The sequence below is a fragment of the Procambarus clarkii genome, chromosome 68 (genome assembly GCF_040958095.1).
Source record: "Procambarus clarkii isolate CNS0578487 chromosome 68, FALCON_Pclarkii_2.0, whole genome shotgun sequence".
Lineage (NCBI taxonomy): Eukaryota > Metazoa > Arthropoda > Malacostraca > Decapoda > Cambaridae > Procambarus > Procambarus clarkii.
The window spans coordinates 11,833,381-11,851,043 of record NC_091217.1 but is presented as its reverse complement, the minus strand read 5'-3'; the positions used below and the strand labels follow the sequence as shown (position 1 = coordinate 11,851,043).

The window sequence follows — 17,663 nt, the reverse complement described above, 5'->3', positions numbered from 1 at the left end:
TGGATTAGCATCGTAAGTTGAGGCCCCATTGTACTCGCAAAATTAAAAAATTAATTGTCAACAATGTTGACCCCAAGAGGAGGTGATCCTCTTTTCAAATGTCTTTCCTTTCTCCCCCCTCCCCTTTTGACCTTCCTAAAAATTTTCACTAGCAGTTACAGTATTTATTAACATGGTATTTCAACTAAGACATGAATAACCACCAAGAGAAAGAACTTGGTCAACAATAAAGAAAAGGTATGAATAAACAATGTGTACGTTAAACTTTATTTGTGTCATGGATTTCAAGATAAGTTAAAATCATTTAGTGTCAGGGATTTTCTCTTTACAAAAAAGTTGCTTCATAGTGTTTTAATTGGTTTTGTCGGGAGACAGGAAGCATGTACTGTACGTGCATACGTTAGGCTTGCATCGAGGTCTGCCCCAAGGTTGAACTGCTAACCTTGCCAGAATGCAACCAGACGATAGTTGCCTAACTCCTGGACACCTATTTACTGCAGTTTGAACAAGAGCATTAGATGACAGAAAAATGTGACCAACAATTTCTGTCCCGCTAGGGACTCAAACTCTAGTATCCCCACTTGTAATTACCTAAGTGTAATTACCTAAGTGTAGTTACAGGATGAGAGCTACGCTCGTGGTGTCCCGTCTTCCCAGCACTCTTTGTCATATAACGCTTTGAAACTACTGACGGTCTTGGCCTCCACCACCTTCTCACTTAACTTGTTCCAACCGTCTACCACTCTATTTGCGAAGGTGAATTTTCTTATATTTCTTCGGCATCTGTGTTTAGCTACCTTGAGGTGCTTCCGGGGCTTAGTGTCCCCGCGGCCCGGTCGTCGACCAGGCCTCCTAGTTTAAATCTATGACCTCTTGTTCTTGAAGTGCCAGGTCTCGGGAAATCTTCCCTTTCGATTTTATCAATTCCTGTTACTATTTTGTATGTAGTGATCATATCACCTCTTTTTCTTCTGTCTTCTAGTTTTGGCATGTTTAATGCTTCTAACCTCTCCTCGTAGCTCTTACCCTTCAGTTCTGGGAGCCATTTAGTAGCATGTCTTTGCACCTTTTCCAGTTTGTTGATGTGCTTCTTAAGATATGGGCACCACACAACAGCTGCATATTCTAGCTTTGGCCTAACAAAAGTCATGAACAATTTCTTTAGTATATCGCCATCCATGTATTTAAATGCAATTCTGAAGTTAGAAAGCATAGCATAGGTTCCTTGCACAATATTCTTTGTGGTCCTCAGGTGATAGTTTTCTATCTAGAACCACCCCTAGATCTCTTTCTTTATCAGAATTCTTTAGAGATTTCTCACATAATATATAGGTTGTGTGGGGTCTATGTTCTCCTATTCCACATTCCATAACATGACATTTATTAACATTAAATTCCATTTGCCAAGTGGTGCTCCATCTACTTATTTTGTCCAGGTCTTCTTGAAGGGCATGACAATCATCTAAATTTCTTATCCTTCCTATTATCTTAGCATCATCAGCAAACATGTTCACATAATTCTGTATACCAACTGGTAGACCATTTATGTACACAATAAACATCACTGGTGCAAGAACTGAACCCTGTGGTACTCCACTTGTGACATTTCTCCATTCCGATACATTGCCTCTGATTACTGCCCTCATTTTTCTATCAGTCAGAAAATTTTTCATCCATGATAGAAGCTTACCTGTCACCCCTCCAATATTTTCCAGTTTCCAGAACAACCTCTTATGTGGAACTCTGTCGAAAGCCTTTTTTAGGTTCAGATAGATGCAGTCAACCCAACCATCTCTTTCCTGTAATATCTCTGTGGCTCGATCATAGAAACTGAGTAAATTCGATACACAGGATCTTCCAGATCAAAAACCATACTGTCTGTCTGATATTATATCATTTCTCTCTAGGTGTTCTACCCATTTAGTTTTGATTAGTTTTTCCAATACTTTCACTATTACACTTGTCAATGATACAGGTCTATAATTGAGGGGGTCTTCCCTGCTGCCACTTTTCTAGATTGGAACTATGTTAGCCTGTTTCCACACGTCTGCTACGATTCCTGTACACAGGGATGCCTGAAAGATCAGGTGAAGTGGAATGCTGAGCTCAGATGCACATTCTCTCAGAACCCATGGTGAAACGCCATCTGGGCCAGCTGCTTTGTTCTTACCGAGCTCCTTGAGCATAGAGAACATAGCATCTTGTGAATAGAGAACAAAGCCAATTGTACTACGAGACCCATTTGCAATACAGTAAAACCTCGAGTGACGACCGCCTCAATTGGCGAGCATTTTGGGTAATGAGTGCCCGGATCGCCGACAATTCGTCTCATATGGCGATCGCTCGTTTGAATAACGACAACACCACATGGTGGGGTCACGCTGCTTCTCGCACATTCTCGGATGCCTCCGACGATGTAAATAAATTTTTTTTTTTTTTTTTAAAGATGCTAATGATGCTGGGATATAAAGGGGTGATAGGTGTGATGTTGCAAAGCATTGACTTTTTTGTAGAAAAGGAAATGACATTTTGTGAAAAACAACAAATGTCAAAAAGGTTCATTTGGTGTTCTGCAGGTAGACTGCTCCATGTTTCTTAAATTAAAAAAAAAAAATAAAAAAACAGTTGAAACCATTTGAAAAATGGACAAATGCCATAAAGTTTTGTTCATTGTTTGTCGGGTAGGCTGCTCCATTATTGAGACATAAATGAAAAATTCAAAACAAATGGAACACATTTGAAACAAAGAAAGATTGTCATAATGGAGCAGCCTACCCGACAAACACTGAACGAACCTTTATGGCATTTGTCTGTTTTTCAAATTGTTTAAACTTTTTTTTATTTTTTTTTTATTTAAGAAACATACAGCAGCCTACCTGCCGAACACCGAACGAACCGTTTGCTATAAAAAAACGAAAAACATAACATGATCATGAAAAACATACGATCATGAAAAACATGATCGTACTAAAGTGTTAAACAAATTTGAAGAAAGAAAACTGTCATAAGGGTTTGTTCAGTGCATGTAAGGTAGGCTGCTCCATTATTTAAAACATCACATATCATATTGATGATTTTTGGTGGTAGAACGGATTAATTTGGTTTCCATTATTGTCAATGGGAAAATGAGTTTTGTATGACGTCCGTTTGACGTGACGATCACGGTGCCAGAACGGATTAAATTCGTTCTTTGAGGTTCCACTGTGGATAATATTCAAACCACTAGTTGGCGGCTCAAATGTTTGGATTATATGACGTTACATAGTTGACTAGGATTTTGTTGAATTTTGCTGCACAACTGGGACAGTGTCAAAGCACACAAAATGTACTGTCTGAAAATAGAGAGAGAGGTATCACTTATATATACAGTGGTAACTCTGTTTACGAATGCCCCTGTTTACAAACTTTTCGGGTTATGAGCCCAATTTGTTTGGAAAATTTGAATCGGGATACGAATTTTACCTCGGGATATGAGTTTGTTGATACGTGTACAGCCGACCGAGTGCGTGGTGGCACGGCGATCGCACCTCAGTTTACCAGTGCCTCGCGCCCAGTGACTGTCCCGCCTGAATTCTTTACAAGGATTTACAGTTTCTTTTCGGATTTTTGGCTAGGAAAAACGAGATCATTCGTAAACATGAAAAGGGTACACATGTTGTTGAACTAGCTAGGCAGTACAGAATAACAAATCTTCAGGGGAGGAGGAGGCGGCAGTAGAGGATGTCCCTTCCTCGTTTATTTAGAAAATGTGTGCAGTATGGGAAGAACTGCAAAGTTTTGCTGAAAAGAATCACCCAGATAAAGCTTTAGCAGGCCGTTGCATTGATCTTATTAATGACAATGTGATGTCTCACTACAGACAAGTGTTACAAAGAAGGAAAAAACAAACTTCAAGAAAAACCATGGGAAAATCATGCTGCGAGCCAGAAGCAGGTCTTAGTGGTATGCAGGCAAAAACGTGCCAGTGTGTGTACCCCAGAGAAGTCATCACTGCCTGATGTTATAATGGAAGGAGACTCCCCTTCCAAACAGTAACACCTCTCCTCCTCCCCCTTCCTCACCATCTTCCATACGCCAACAGGAGTCATCAGCAAGGGTAAGTAATAACTTGAACATACTTTTGTAGTGAAGATTTGGGTGAATTAGGTATAAAATTTACTTTGAAGTGAAGTTTTTGGGAAGTCAGGAACAGATTAATACATTTCCCATTATTTCTTACGGGGAAATTCGCTTCGGTTTACGAATTTTTGGGTTACGAACCGTCTCCAGGAACGGATTAAATTCTTAAACCGAGGTGCCCCTGTATACAGGTCAGTACTGTACTGTACTAGTATTATAAATTAATCGCAAAAATTGTATGATTCCGTTTTACTTCAGTTTCATTTCTTACTACTGTACATTAAAGTTTTGCATTATTTTCAGGTTCGGCATATCTTGTGTGAAAAGCAGAGTAAAAGTTTAGAAGCTCTTGAGAAAATCAAGTCTGGTATGAAATTTAATGAAGTTGCTGCTCAGTACTCGGAAGATAAAGCTCGTAATGGGGTAAGATTTAATATCACTGCATGTAATATATTTGGAATTTAGTAAAATGTGTATTTTTCTAGAAGACCCCTCTGGAGGCTTTCCCAGTACGAGTCACATCAGTCATAGAAGTCCTGTATTGCCTACTGGAAACCACAGCCAGAGCTGGAGATTATGATCCCCCACAGAGAAAACATTAAAAAAGTAACCAAAGCTATGTAAACAACTACTGTACTAGGTTTTCAGAAAATGAAGCACCAAAACAATCAAATAACTCTGCAAATGATTCACTCAATTCCAGATCATTCTAAATATGCTCAAACTCCCATTGCAAAAAAGCCAGCAGCATGTCACACCAGGAACTCCAGGCTCCTAAGCCAACAATGAGTCAGTCCTGTCCTTGCTATCAGAGCAATCTGACCTTCCTGAACCATTAACCCTCAAACCGCGAGGGGTTCAAATGGCTTCAACACCCACAGGAGCAATAAAAAAAAAATCCAAAAAATTCTTTCGTCTTATAAAAGTGTTCATTTTTGTTCCCTGATCACGGAAAAAAAAAAAAAAAATTCGTAGGTGGCATATTTTAGCCGCAGTAGGGTAGGGAAGTCTGGCAAAAAAGGGATGTTGACAGAGCCTTCGCCAGACGAGGTCTACTCCGCCCGAGCTGTTGGGCGGCAGTTGCCACAAATATATTATTACCTAATTATTTCAATGTCTCTGACTGATTTTTTCTTAGTTTTTTGTGGTAATATTATTCAATAGTGTGAATTGTGATATATTTATATTGTTGGGGGAGAAAGTTTAGTGCGTGTGACCTTGAATGAGTGAGGGAGCCGCAAGCTGACTGTGTGTAGCGACGACTCTTAGTGCCTGAACTAACTATATCAGCTTAGTTGTACAGTTGTGGTGAACAAAACATGTAGATACTTATATATAACGTCTGTATATTGTGAACAAAATATAAAACAGGATGGTGGGGATGGTGGGAAGAGAAAGTGGGCGAGTGAAGCGTTGTTGAGGGAGTGGCAACAAGTGGCTGGCTGGAGTGTGGCGGTCACGCCTAATTGCTTTTACTCTCAATACCAACTTAGTAGTTTATGGTGAACAAAACATGCAGATACTTATATATAACCTGTGTATAGAGTGTAATAACAGCAAAACTATTTGTTTGTTTTATGAACATAATAATTGAATCACTAATATGCACACCATACCTTTGAGCATAGCGATTATTCACCACTTTTAATATATAAATATAAATCACAAAACACACTATTGAATAATATTACTGCAAAAAACTAAGAAAAATCAATCAGACATTGAAATAATTAAGTGATAATATCTTTGTGGCAACTCCCACCTGTCAGCGCGGGTGACGCTGACCGGCTCTGATGACCGCTCTGTCAACGCCCACTTTTTGCCAGACTTCCTCGGTCAATTGCGCCCAAAATATGTCGCCTACGATTTTTTTTTATTTTTTCCGTGCTTAGGGAACACACACTAACATTTTAAGAAGAAAAAATAATTTTTTAGAATTTTTTTTTTTCTTGCGCACAGGGGTGTAAATGTCCTCAGGACCCCTAAGCAGTGGAAGGGTTAAGCAAGGGTTTTTCGTCCAAGTGTTCACCGAGACCAATTGTCAGAGGTGGCTGTTATCAACTATGATAACCAAAGATGATGATTTGGTTGATAACCTTATCAACCAAAGTGTAAACAGTTGTACAGCATTTTATTTTGCTTACCCATTGTTTCCAGGGAGAAGTGGTTGAAGGATGATAAAATGCAGGCGATGAGTCATAATAACGTGGCTGAAGTATGTTTACCAGACCTCACACTAAAAGTTGAAGGGACGACGACGTTTCGGTCCGTCCTGGACCATTCTCAAGTCGATTGTGAGAATGGTCCAGGACGACAACCGACTTGAGAATGGTTCAGGACGGACCGAAACGTCATCGTCCCTTCAACTTCTAGTGTGTGGTCTGGTCGATGATAAAATGGTTCCAGGGGTGGGGGGGGGGCAGGTGGTGTGTGTCTGGTGAGGATTGATGTCAGGGGGGAAAGTGATGCCAGTACTGTAGCTGGGATTTAGTGTCTGGGGGCAAGTGGTGGAAGTTATTCTCTTTGGAAGCAAGTGGTGTCAATGGTGGAAGTTGTCAGGAGAGGCAGGTGGTGACAGTGGTGTTATAAAAGGCGGGTGGTGTCAGTGGTGGAAGTTGTTGTCAGGGGAGGCAGGTGGTGTTAATAGTGAATGTCACTGAAGGTAGGTAGTGTCAGGTGAGGCAGATGTTGGAAGTGGTGGAAGTTGTCAGGAGGCATGTGGTGTTAGTGGTAGGGGAGGCAAGTAGTGTTAATGGTGTCAGGGAAGGCAGGTACTGTCAATGTTGGAAGTTGTCAGAAGAGGCAAGTGGTGGAAGTTGTTGGCAGGGTAGGCAGATGGTGTTAGTAATGAATGTTAATGAATGCAGGTAGTGTCAGGGGAGGCAGGTGGTATCAGTGGTGGAAGTAGGCATGAGGCATGTTGTCAGTGGTGGAAGTTGTCAGGTAGTGGTAGTGGTGTCGGGAAGGCAGGTGGTGTCAATTGTGAAGTGTTCAGGAGAGGCAGGTTGCATTAGTGATGGGTATTTTTCCATCGTTCTGCATTTTTTAGAAGATTGGCCCGGTGCCATATCTCACTGGTTTGACCTCGGCCCTTCGCATCTAGCATTCTTTACGTATCTTTATCACAGTCTCTGGCAAGCAGATGGGTTCTTTAATGGTGTCTTCTCGACTCACGTTCTGTTGCCTAACTGCCCACTGCTTCCCCCCTGTCCAAATGCCCACTCACTCACCCTATCATCTGCCTACTCTTTGCTGCCCATCTACTCTCTGCTTTCTATTCAAAATAAGCCATGAGTGATTGAATTTTGTGAAAATGGCCATTCTGCTGTGAATGTTGTAAAGGATTTTGTATAGGCATGAGTACCATCTGTGATATAAGGGAACACAAAGCTCATGTTCAGTAATTTTAGTGTTGTGTTGTGTTAAATGAGGTCCTAACTATAAGATATTGTAGCCTTTCATCGAGCAAGTTCTCGATGAAGTTGAAAAAAAAGTCACAAGCAAGCTTTTCATTTTCATCTGTGAAAGGGTGATGGGAACTTTCACAGATGACGACAAGGAAATGAGCGAAATACTGAGGAATCGAAATGACTGTCTTCAGTGAGCCACTAAACACAATGAAGATTCATAATCCAAATGAATTTTTCATAGATGTGATACCAACATCAAATCATATATCAGCTGTCATCCTATCCCCAGTGGATTATGAAAAAGCCATAGACAGTATGCCTATGCACTCTGCACCAGGCCCTGATTCTCGGAACACTATATTCATCAAGAACTGTAAAAAAAAATTATTGCATGTCCTTCACATTCTTTGGAGACAGAGCCTAGATACTGCCATTATCCCTGACATACTAAAAACAGCAGAGATAGCACCACTTCATAAAGGAGGAAAATAAGACAGGCAAACAATTACAGACCAATAGCACTAACATCACACATCATAAAAATCTTTGAAAGAGTGCTAAGAAGTAAGATCACAAAATGCATGGAATCCCAGCATCTCTATAACCCTGAACAACATGATTTCAGAACAGGGCACTCTTGCCTATAACAGTTGCTAGACCACTATGACATGGCCTTAGATGCCATGGAAGACAAAAGATGGATCTACAATTTTCTGACTAATGGAACCCAATGTGTAATAGTCAACAAAATAAAATCCGATCTATCAACCGTGAAGAGCTCGGTCCCTCAGGGTACTGTGCTTGCTGCAGTACTTTTTCTCATCCTCAAGTCGGACATAGACAAGGACACAATCTATAGTACTGTATCTTCCTTTGTAGATGACACTAGGATTTTTATGAGAGTAGACAATATAGAGGACATTGCAAACAGCTCATAGAAAGACCTGATGTAAATAAGGTCTTTGAGCTACAGAAAATAATATGTTTAACGAAGATAAGTTCCAGCTCATATGCTACGGAAAAAATGAAAATATAAAAATGGAAACCACTTACAAAATGCAGTCAAATCATAACATAGAACGAAAAGGCAATGTACTCGTGTTGGAAGACCTTACTTTTAAAGAACACAATAAAGTAGCTGTTACAACTGCAAGAAAAAAAATAACAGGTGGTATAACAAGAACTTTTCACACTTAAAAGATGCTATACTAATGATGATACTTTTCAAGAAAATTGTGCTCTCTAGAGTGGAATACTGTTGCACAATGACAGCCCCTTTCAAAGCTGGGAATATTGCCTACCTGGAGAGCGTGCAGAGATCCTTTACTGCTAGAATCCATTCAGTAAAGCATCTAAACTACTGGGACCGACTAAAAGGCCTAAATCTGTATTCTCTTGAGTGTAGGCGGGAGAGATACATAATAATTTACACGTGGAAAATAGTAGAGGGGCTGGTCCCAAACCTGCACACAGAAATAACACCACATGAGACCAGAAGGCATGGCAGAATGTGCGGAATACCCCCAGTTGAAGAGCAGAAGTGCAATAGGTACTCTGAGAGAGAACTGTATCAACATCAGAGGCTTGAGACTGTTCAACACGCTTCCACTACACATAAGGGGTATAACTGGCCGACCTCTGTGTTCAAGAGAGAACTTGATAAGCCCCTTCAAAGGATACCTGATCAACCAGGCTGTGACTCATACATCAGGCTGCGAGCACCATGTCCAACAGCCTGGTTGACCAGTCCAGCAACGAGGAGGCCTGATCGAGGACTGGGCCGTGGGAACGTTAATCCCCGAAACCATCTCAAGGTAACCTCAAGGTAGGTAAGGTAAGTTGATGAACTCCAACAAAGTGAAAGCAGTAAAGTATTTATAGTACTGTATGTAAAGATTCTTCCCAACCATGTAAATTTATCTTCATTGCGTGTGGAAATGCAAATTGTTGTTTGTGGAACAAAAATTCAGAGCATGCCCATTTTTGGACTTTCCTGTAAGAAGTCCTGCTAATCCAGATGTCCGGCTAACTCTGAGGGGGTGGGTTGGTTAGGGTTATGATATGAATTATTAGGTGTGGACACTATGGCAAACAATTGAAAGAGGTCTCTGGTGTTAAACAGTGTTCCCCTAGAATATTTTTTTTTTTTATAAAATGTAGAACGTTAACCCCTAAACTGCTCAGCATAAGGGGGGCAGGGACGCAAAAATATTCAAATTATGTACAAATTACTTAAAAATTTTAAACAAATCTCCAAATTATTGACTTCGGCATTGTGAAACTTTCATCGGAATATTTTCACAAATTGCTTTTAGATGGATTTTTTTAAAAGAAGAACGTTTTGTTGAAAGAACAGCTCCTATTAACTAGAACTGATGGATAATGCAGTAATAAAGAGATGCAAGCACCTGTTGACCAGACCACACTTTTTGTGTGACAAAAGACAGACTTTTTGGGAATAAAGTATGCAATGCATTATAAGCTGGAAGAAAATAAGGAGGTTGAAGCAGTTGAAAAACCAGACTTCAGGAGAGGACATTATGGTGACCTTAGAAATTTTTTTAGTGAGTATAATTGGACAGACTTGATGCTAGGCAAGGAAGTGAATGAGATGTATGGCAAGTTTTGTGAAATATATGATAAAGGCACAAAAAAATTTATACCAAAACAGAGATGCAGAACTAGGAAACAGGATTGGTTCAATAGAAATTGCGAGAGGGCTAGAGACCGAAAGACACAAAAATGGAATCAATACAGGAAGAGGCCGAACCCCCAAACATACCAGCGATACAAAGATGCGAGAAACAACTACACGGCAGTGAGGAGAGAGGCAGAAAGAAATTTTGAAAAAGGGATTGCGGACAAATGTAAAACAGAACCAGGTCTATTCTATAAATTCATAAACAACAAATTGCAGGTAAAGGATAATATTCAGAGGTTGAAAATGGGAAATAGATTCACGGAAGATGAAAAGGAAATGTGTGAAACACTAAACGAAAAGTTCCAAAGTGTGTTTGTACAAAATGAAATCTTTAGGGAACCAGATACAATAAGAATTCCAGAGAACAACATAGAACACATAGAGGTGTCTAGAGACGAAGTGGAAAAAATGCTCAAGGAGCTCGGTAAGAACAAAGCAGCTGGCCCAGATGGCGTTTCACCATGGGTTCTGAGAGAATGTGCATCTGAGCTCAGCATTCCACTTCACCTGATCTTTCAGGCATCCCTGTGTACAGGAATCGTAGCAGACGGGTGGAAACAGGCTAACATAGTTCCAATCTAGAAAAGTGGCAGCAGGGAAGACCCCCTCAATTATAGACCTGTATCATTGACAAGTGTAATAGTGAAAGTATTGGAAAAACTAATCAAAACTAAATGGGTAGAACACCTAGAGAGAAATGATATAATATCAGACAGACAGTATGGTTTTCGATCTGGAAGATCCTGTGTATCGAATTTACTCAGTTTCTATGATCGAGCCACAGAGATATTACAGGAAAGAGATGGTTGGGTTGACTGCATCTATCTGGACCTAAAAAAGGCTTTCGACAGAGTTCCACATAAGAGGTTGTTCTGGAAACTGGAAAATATTGGAGGGGTGACAGGTAAGCTTCTATCATGGATGAAAAATTTTCTGACTGATAGAAAAATGAGGGCAGTAATCAGAGGCAATGTATCAGAATGGAGAAATGTCACAAGTGGAGTACCACAGGGTTCAGTTCTTGCACCAGTGATGTTTATTGTGTACATAAATGATCTACCAGTTGGTATACAGAATTATATGAACATGTTTGCTGATGATGCTAAGATAATAGGAAGGATAAGAAATTTAGATGACTGTCATGCCCTTCAAGAAGACCTGGACAAAATAAGTATATGGAGCACCACTTGGCAAATGGAATTTAATGTTAATAAATGTCATGTTATGGAATGTGGAATAGGAGAACATAGACCCCACACAACCTATATATTATGTGAGAAATCTTTAAAGAATTCTGATAAAGAAAGAGATCTAGGAGTGGTTCTAGATAGAAAACTATCACCTGAGGACCACATAAAGAATATTGTGCAAGGAGCCTATGCTATGCTTTCTAACTTCAGAATTGCATTTAAATACATGGATGGCGATATACTAAAGAAATTGTTCATGACTTTTGTTAGGCCAAAGCTAGAATATGCAGCTGTTGTGTGGTGCTCATATCTTAAGAAGCACATCAACAAACTGGAAAAGGTGCAAAGACATGCTACTAAGTGGCTCCCAGAACTGAAGGGCAAGAGCTACGAGGAGAGGTTAGAAGCATTAAATATGCCAAAACTAGAAGACAGAAGAAAAAGAGGTGATATGATCACTACATACAAAATAGTTACAGGAATTGATAAAATCGACAGGGAAGACTTCCTGAGACCTGGAATTTCAAGAACAAGAGGTCATAGATTTAAACTAGCTAAACACAGATGCCGAAGAAATATAAGAAAATTCACCTTCGCAAATAGAGTGGTAGACGGTTGGAACAAGTTAAGTGAGAAGGTGGTGGAGGCCAAGACCGTCAGTAGTTTCAAAGCGTTATATGACAAAGAGTGCTGGGAAGACGGGACACCACGAGCGTAGCTCTCATCCTGTAACTACACTTAGGTAATTACACACTAGAAGATGCAAGCACCTGTCTGATGCACAAAGTAGAAGAATAGTAGTAAGAAGTATCCACAAAGTGGATATGCAGCTGGTGTCTGTATAGCATTGGTGAGTAATACATAATAACACAAATAATAATAATGAGTATGTTATTATACTCTATTTTGTTATAATCATATAAATACATTGTGCAATGTTAATATCAGTTACTTTCATCGATGTCCCAAAAATATTTTTTATGGGATTTTTTTTTTAGGTTTTCAGTTTTGTTCCTCCTTTGTTTATTATCTGATTTTGTTGTAGCCCCTTACATCCTGGAGAATGCATACCTGTCCTGTCCCTAATTATGTGTAGACAGAATTAAATTGGTCAACAAATAAATCAGTCACAACTCGCAGAACTTGGGACTTAGAATTTTTTTTTTGCCAGATTTTTTCACAGATTTCAAACTTATATTTTCCTTGTGTCCTTAGGTTGTTTCGATGATTGGGGACCAGATTAGGGCTTTATCAATAATATAAAATATACCTTAAATATATCCCCTGAATCATTATAATTATTATAATTATCCCTTAATTTTTTTTTTTGGGGGGGGGGTATTTTTTCTAGACTTCATTTCAACATATATAGACCTACAATTTTCACATTCGAATTCGAATGCCAAACAATGTTTATTAAAACATAAAGTACAAGTAAATACATGAATTAGAACAGCCTTATTCATTATTGATAACTTACTTCAATTGTATCTATAACTAGAGTTTCAACTTACTTCAGCATCTAAAAATATAGTTTCTGACCGATTCTCACCATTTTTATACATAGTGTGCACAGCTGTCTGTTCTGCAATTCCTATAGAATTTATTTTTCATAAATCCTAAATGTTTGGAGCTATAAATTTGTTGTCTAAATTTGCACATAATTCAAATGCCACATCGATGAATTTTTTTTACAGTAAACTATTAAGTATACTGAAAACCTATATTCTAAATACATGTATGTATATGAAAATGAAGATCATATGCTATTCTGAGAGCATAATAACACCAATTGGTGATATTTTACATTTTTGCAGTTGATTTCAAAATCTGAAGTTTTCAATATTCAATTTTATAATTATTTTTTATTATCTTGTTTTTCATGTTATGAATTTAGACAAAGTTGGATTATTTGCCTAGTAGCTTATGTCCAAAACATTTGAAAGAATTTCAGCAAATTTTAAAAACCAAGCTAAATGTCTCACTTCATGTGATGTTTGCGCAACTTAAGGGTTAAAGGGCCAGAAGTATAATTTCTCAACCTTCCTCAAACACACTCAAACTTTTTGTGCATAATCTACATGGTAAATGCACAAACTTTTAATAATGGTTCAATATCATAGGATGAACAGGGAAAAAACAAAAATTGATTTTAAAAATAGAAAATTTTAGTTTCAAATTAAGTATGTAGACGAATTTAACTTATCTCCCGTGGAGCGCGCGTGCCGCAGACTTTGACGTCATGTTCCTGGCAGTGTGGGCGAGCGTGTGGCAAGACTTAAATGTGTACTCGTTTCAGTTTTGTCACCTTAATTCTCGTGCTACGTTGTTCTTTTTGGTATCATTGTGTTTGCAATAGAATTGCCTACAGGTGTATATGCATACAGTATAATGTCCAAAAGCCCGGCATGATTCCCCACAGCAAAGCCTAAATTCGGCAAAAGTTACTCGTGAGTGTACAAAATCAGTAAAATGTAATTACCTTAGTGTAGTTACAGGATGAGAGCTACGCTCGTGGTGTCCCGTCTTCCCAGCACTCTTTGTCATATAACGCTTTGAAACTACTGACGGTCTTGGCCTCCACCACCTTCTCCCCTAACATGTTCCAACCGTCTACCACTCTGTTTGCGAAAGTGAATTTTCTTATATTTCTTCGGCATCTGTGTTTAGCTAGTTTATATCTATGACCTCTTGTTCTTAACGTTCCAGGTCTCAAGAAATCTTCCCTATCGATTTTATCAATTCCTGTTACTATTTTGTATGTAGTGATCATATCACCTCTTTTTCTTCTGTCTTCTAGTTTTGGCATATTTAATGCCTCTAACCTCTCCTCATAGCTCTTGCCCTTCAGTTCTGGGAGCCACTTAGTAGCATGTCTTTGCACCTTTTCCAGTTTGTTGATGTGCTTCTTAAAATATGGGCACCACACAACTGCTGCATATTCTAGCTTTGGCCTAACAAAAGTCATGAACAATTTCTTTAGTATATCGCCATCCATGTATTTAAAAGCAATTCTGAAGTTAGAAAACGTGGCATAGGCTCCTCGCACAATATTCTTTATGTGGTCCTCAGGTGATAGTTTTCTATCTAGAACCACCCCTAGATCTCTTTCTTTATCAGAATTCTTTAAAGATTTCTCACATAATATATAGGTTGTGTGGGGTCTATGTTCTCCTATTCCACATTCCATAACATGGCATTTATTAATATTAAATTCCATTTGCCAAGTGGCGCTCCATGTACTTATTTTGTCCAGGTCTTCTTGAAGGGCATGACAATCATCTAAGTTTCTTATCCTTCCTATTATCTTAGCATCATCAGCAAACATGTTCATATAATTCTGTATACCAACTGGTAGATCATTTATGTAGACAATAGACATCACTGGTGCAAGAACTGAACCCTGTGGTACTCCACTTGACATTTCTCCAGTCCGATACATTGCCTCTGATCACAGCCCTCATTTTTCTATCAGTCAGAAAATTTTTCATCCATGTTAGAAGCGTACCTGTCACTCCTCCAATATTTTCCAGTTTCTAGAACAACCTCTTATGTGGAACTCTGTCGAAAGCCTTTTTTAGGTCCAGATAGATGCAGTCAACCCAACCATCTCTTTCCTGTAATATCTCTGTTGCTCGATCATAGAAACCGAGTAAATTCGATACACAGGATCTTCTAGATCGAAAACCATACTGTCTGTCCGATATTATATAATTTCTCTCCCGGTGTTCTACCCATTTTGTTTTAATTATTTTTTCCAATATTTTGACTATTACACTTGTCAATGATACCGGTCTATAATTAAGGGGGTCTTCCCTGCTTCCACTTTTATAGATTGGAACTATGTTAGCCTTTTTCCACACATCAGCTACAACTCCTGTACACAGGGATGTCTGAAAAATCAGTTGAAGAGGAATGCTGAGCTCAGGTGCACATTCTCTCAGAACCCATGGTGAAACTCCATCTGGACCAACTGCTTTGTTCTTATTTAGCTCCTTGAGCATTTTTTCCACTTCGTCTCTAGACACCTCTATGTGCTCTATGTTGTTCTCTGGAATTCTTATTGTATCTGGTTCCCTGAAGATTTCATTTTGTACAAACACACTTTGGAACTTTTCGTTTAATGTTTCACACATTTCCTTTTCATTTTCCGTGAATCTATTTCCGATTTTCAACCTCTGAATATTATCCTTTACCTGCAATTTGTTGTTTATGAATTTATAGAACAGACCTGGTTCTGTTTTGCATTTGTCTGCAATCCCTTTTTCAAAATTTCTTTCTGCCTCTCTCCTCACTGCCGTGTAGTTGTTTCTCGCATCTTTGTATCGCTGGTATGTTTGGGGGTTCGGCCTCTTCCTGTGTATATGTGTATAATCGTTTCAGTTTTCTCACGTTAATTCTCGTGCTACGTCGTTCGTTTTGGTATCATTGTATTCGCAATTAATTTCCACGCAGGTGTATGTGCATATAAGGTCCAAAAGCCCAGCGTGACCCCCAGCAACAAAGCCCAAAGTTACCCGTGAACGAGCACCAATTGGCACACTGCGACCTAATGTGTATACTCGTTCAGTTTGATAACATCAATTTTCATGTTACCTCAATCATTTTGGTATAAAATTGTTCGCAATATAAAGGCGTGTATTTTAAAACTAGTCCCATATTAACAGAGCAATAAATGGAATTTTAAAAAAATATTTAAAATTTTGGACACTCATCATCACAAAATTATTTATATCTTTCCAGAGTCCTGACAGCAATTTTTGTGTTACATCTTTCATTTTGGTATCAAATTGTGCAAAATCTAAAGGCGCTCATTTTAACACTATCGGTTACTGGGCAGGCGCGCGGTCAACTTAGGGGTCATGTACCCAGCTTGCGGGCGAGCATGCAGGTAAGCGCGCAGTGACACCTAAATGTGTATACTCGTTTCAGCTTTCTCACCTTAATTCTCGTGCTACGTCGCTCATTTTGGTATCATTGTGTTTGCAATTAAATTCTCTACAGGTGTGCTTAAATATAATGTCCAAAAGCCTGGCGTGACTCCCAACAGCAAAGCCTAAAGTCAGCAAAAGTTATCCGTGAGTGCACAAAATCAGTAAAATGTGCATACTCGTTCCATTTTTCTCACCTTAATTCTCGTGCTACATCGCTCGTTTTGGTATCATTGTGTTCGCAATTAAATTCCCTACAGATGTGTATGAATATAATGTACAAAAGTTTGGAGTACAGAAAAGCCTAAAGTTACCCGTGAACGAGCACCAATTTGTACACTGCAGCCTAATGTGTATACTTGTTCAGTTTGATAATATCAAATTTCGTGTTATGTCTTTCATTTTGGAATCAAATTGTTTGCAATAAAAAGGCGCGTATTTTAAAACTAGTTCCATAATAATAGAGCAATAACTGGAATTTTAACAAATATTTTCATTCTGGAAGCTCATCACAAAATTATTTATATCTTTCCAGTGTTCTGACATAAATTTTTGTGTTACATCTTTCATTTTGGTATCAAATTGTTCGCGACGTAAAGACGCGCATTTTAAAACTAGTCCCAACATAATAGCACAATAAATAGAATTTTAACAATTATAAAATTTTGACCAAAAACCTATTTATAATCATACAAGTGTTCAGACATCAAGTTTCATGTTACATCTTTCATTTTGGTATCAAATTGTGCGCATTCTAAAGGCGCTTATTTTGATACTATCCCTAGGTCGATTGGATAAAAAATGAAATTTATACAAATATTTTTGTAGTGGACGCAAGTCCGGTCCAAAGTTAGGACTCGGGAGAAAAATAATTAACGAGTCTGGTCCAAAGTCACCGATAGTGTTAAAACCTCTTCCAGATTGATCGGATAAAATTTAAATTTTTAACAAATATTATAAAATGCTAGACGCCGCTCGCGTCCACGACTCGGACTCAAGATAAAAATTGTGGGCGATAGGGGCGTTCAAAGATTGCGATAGTGTTAATTACTTAATATTTCACCAATTTTCTATTAAATATTAATATTTCACTTATTCATTATGGGCTCAGAATGGTATATAATGTTAAACTCAATTTTCAATTCAAGAAAGTTTAGAGTATAGTTACTGTAAAAAAAAAAAAGTTACTGTGGGTTTCAAAATGTGTGCAAAATTTAGATGCTAAAATTTATATATCCCAAAGTTATAGGTTTATGAATAAATGCAATTATGGACACCTTAGAACTATAGACATAATTTGTAAAAATGGGGA

The 17,663-nt window shown here is 38.5% G+C and overlaps 1 protein-coding gene across 1 annotated transcript in view; it reads left to right on the top strand.

Moving 5' to 3' along the window:
* LOC123774805 (peptidyl-prolyl cis-trans isomerase NIMA-interacting 4) overlaps positions 1 to 17,663 on the top strand; it is a 36,953-nt gene that overhangs the window by 10,084 nt on the left and 9,206 nt on the right. The window contains exon 2 of the mRNA XM_045769427.2: positions 4,423 to 4,542. Coding sequence (XP_045625383.1) covers positions 4,423 to 4,542 — 120 coding nt within the window. The remainder of the gene's footprint in view (positions 1 to 4,422; positions 4,543 to 17,663) is intronic.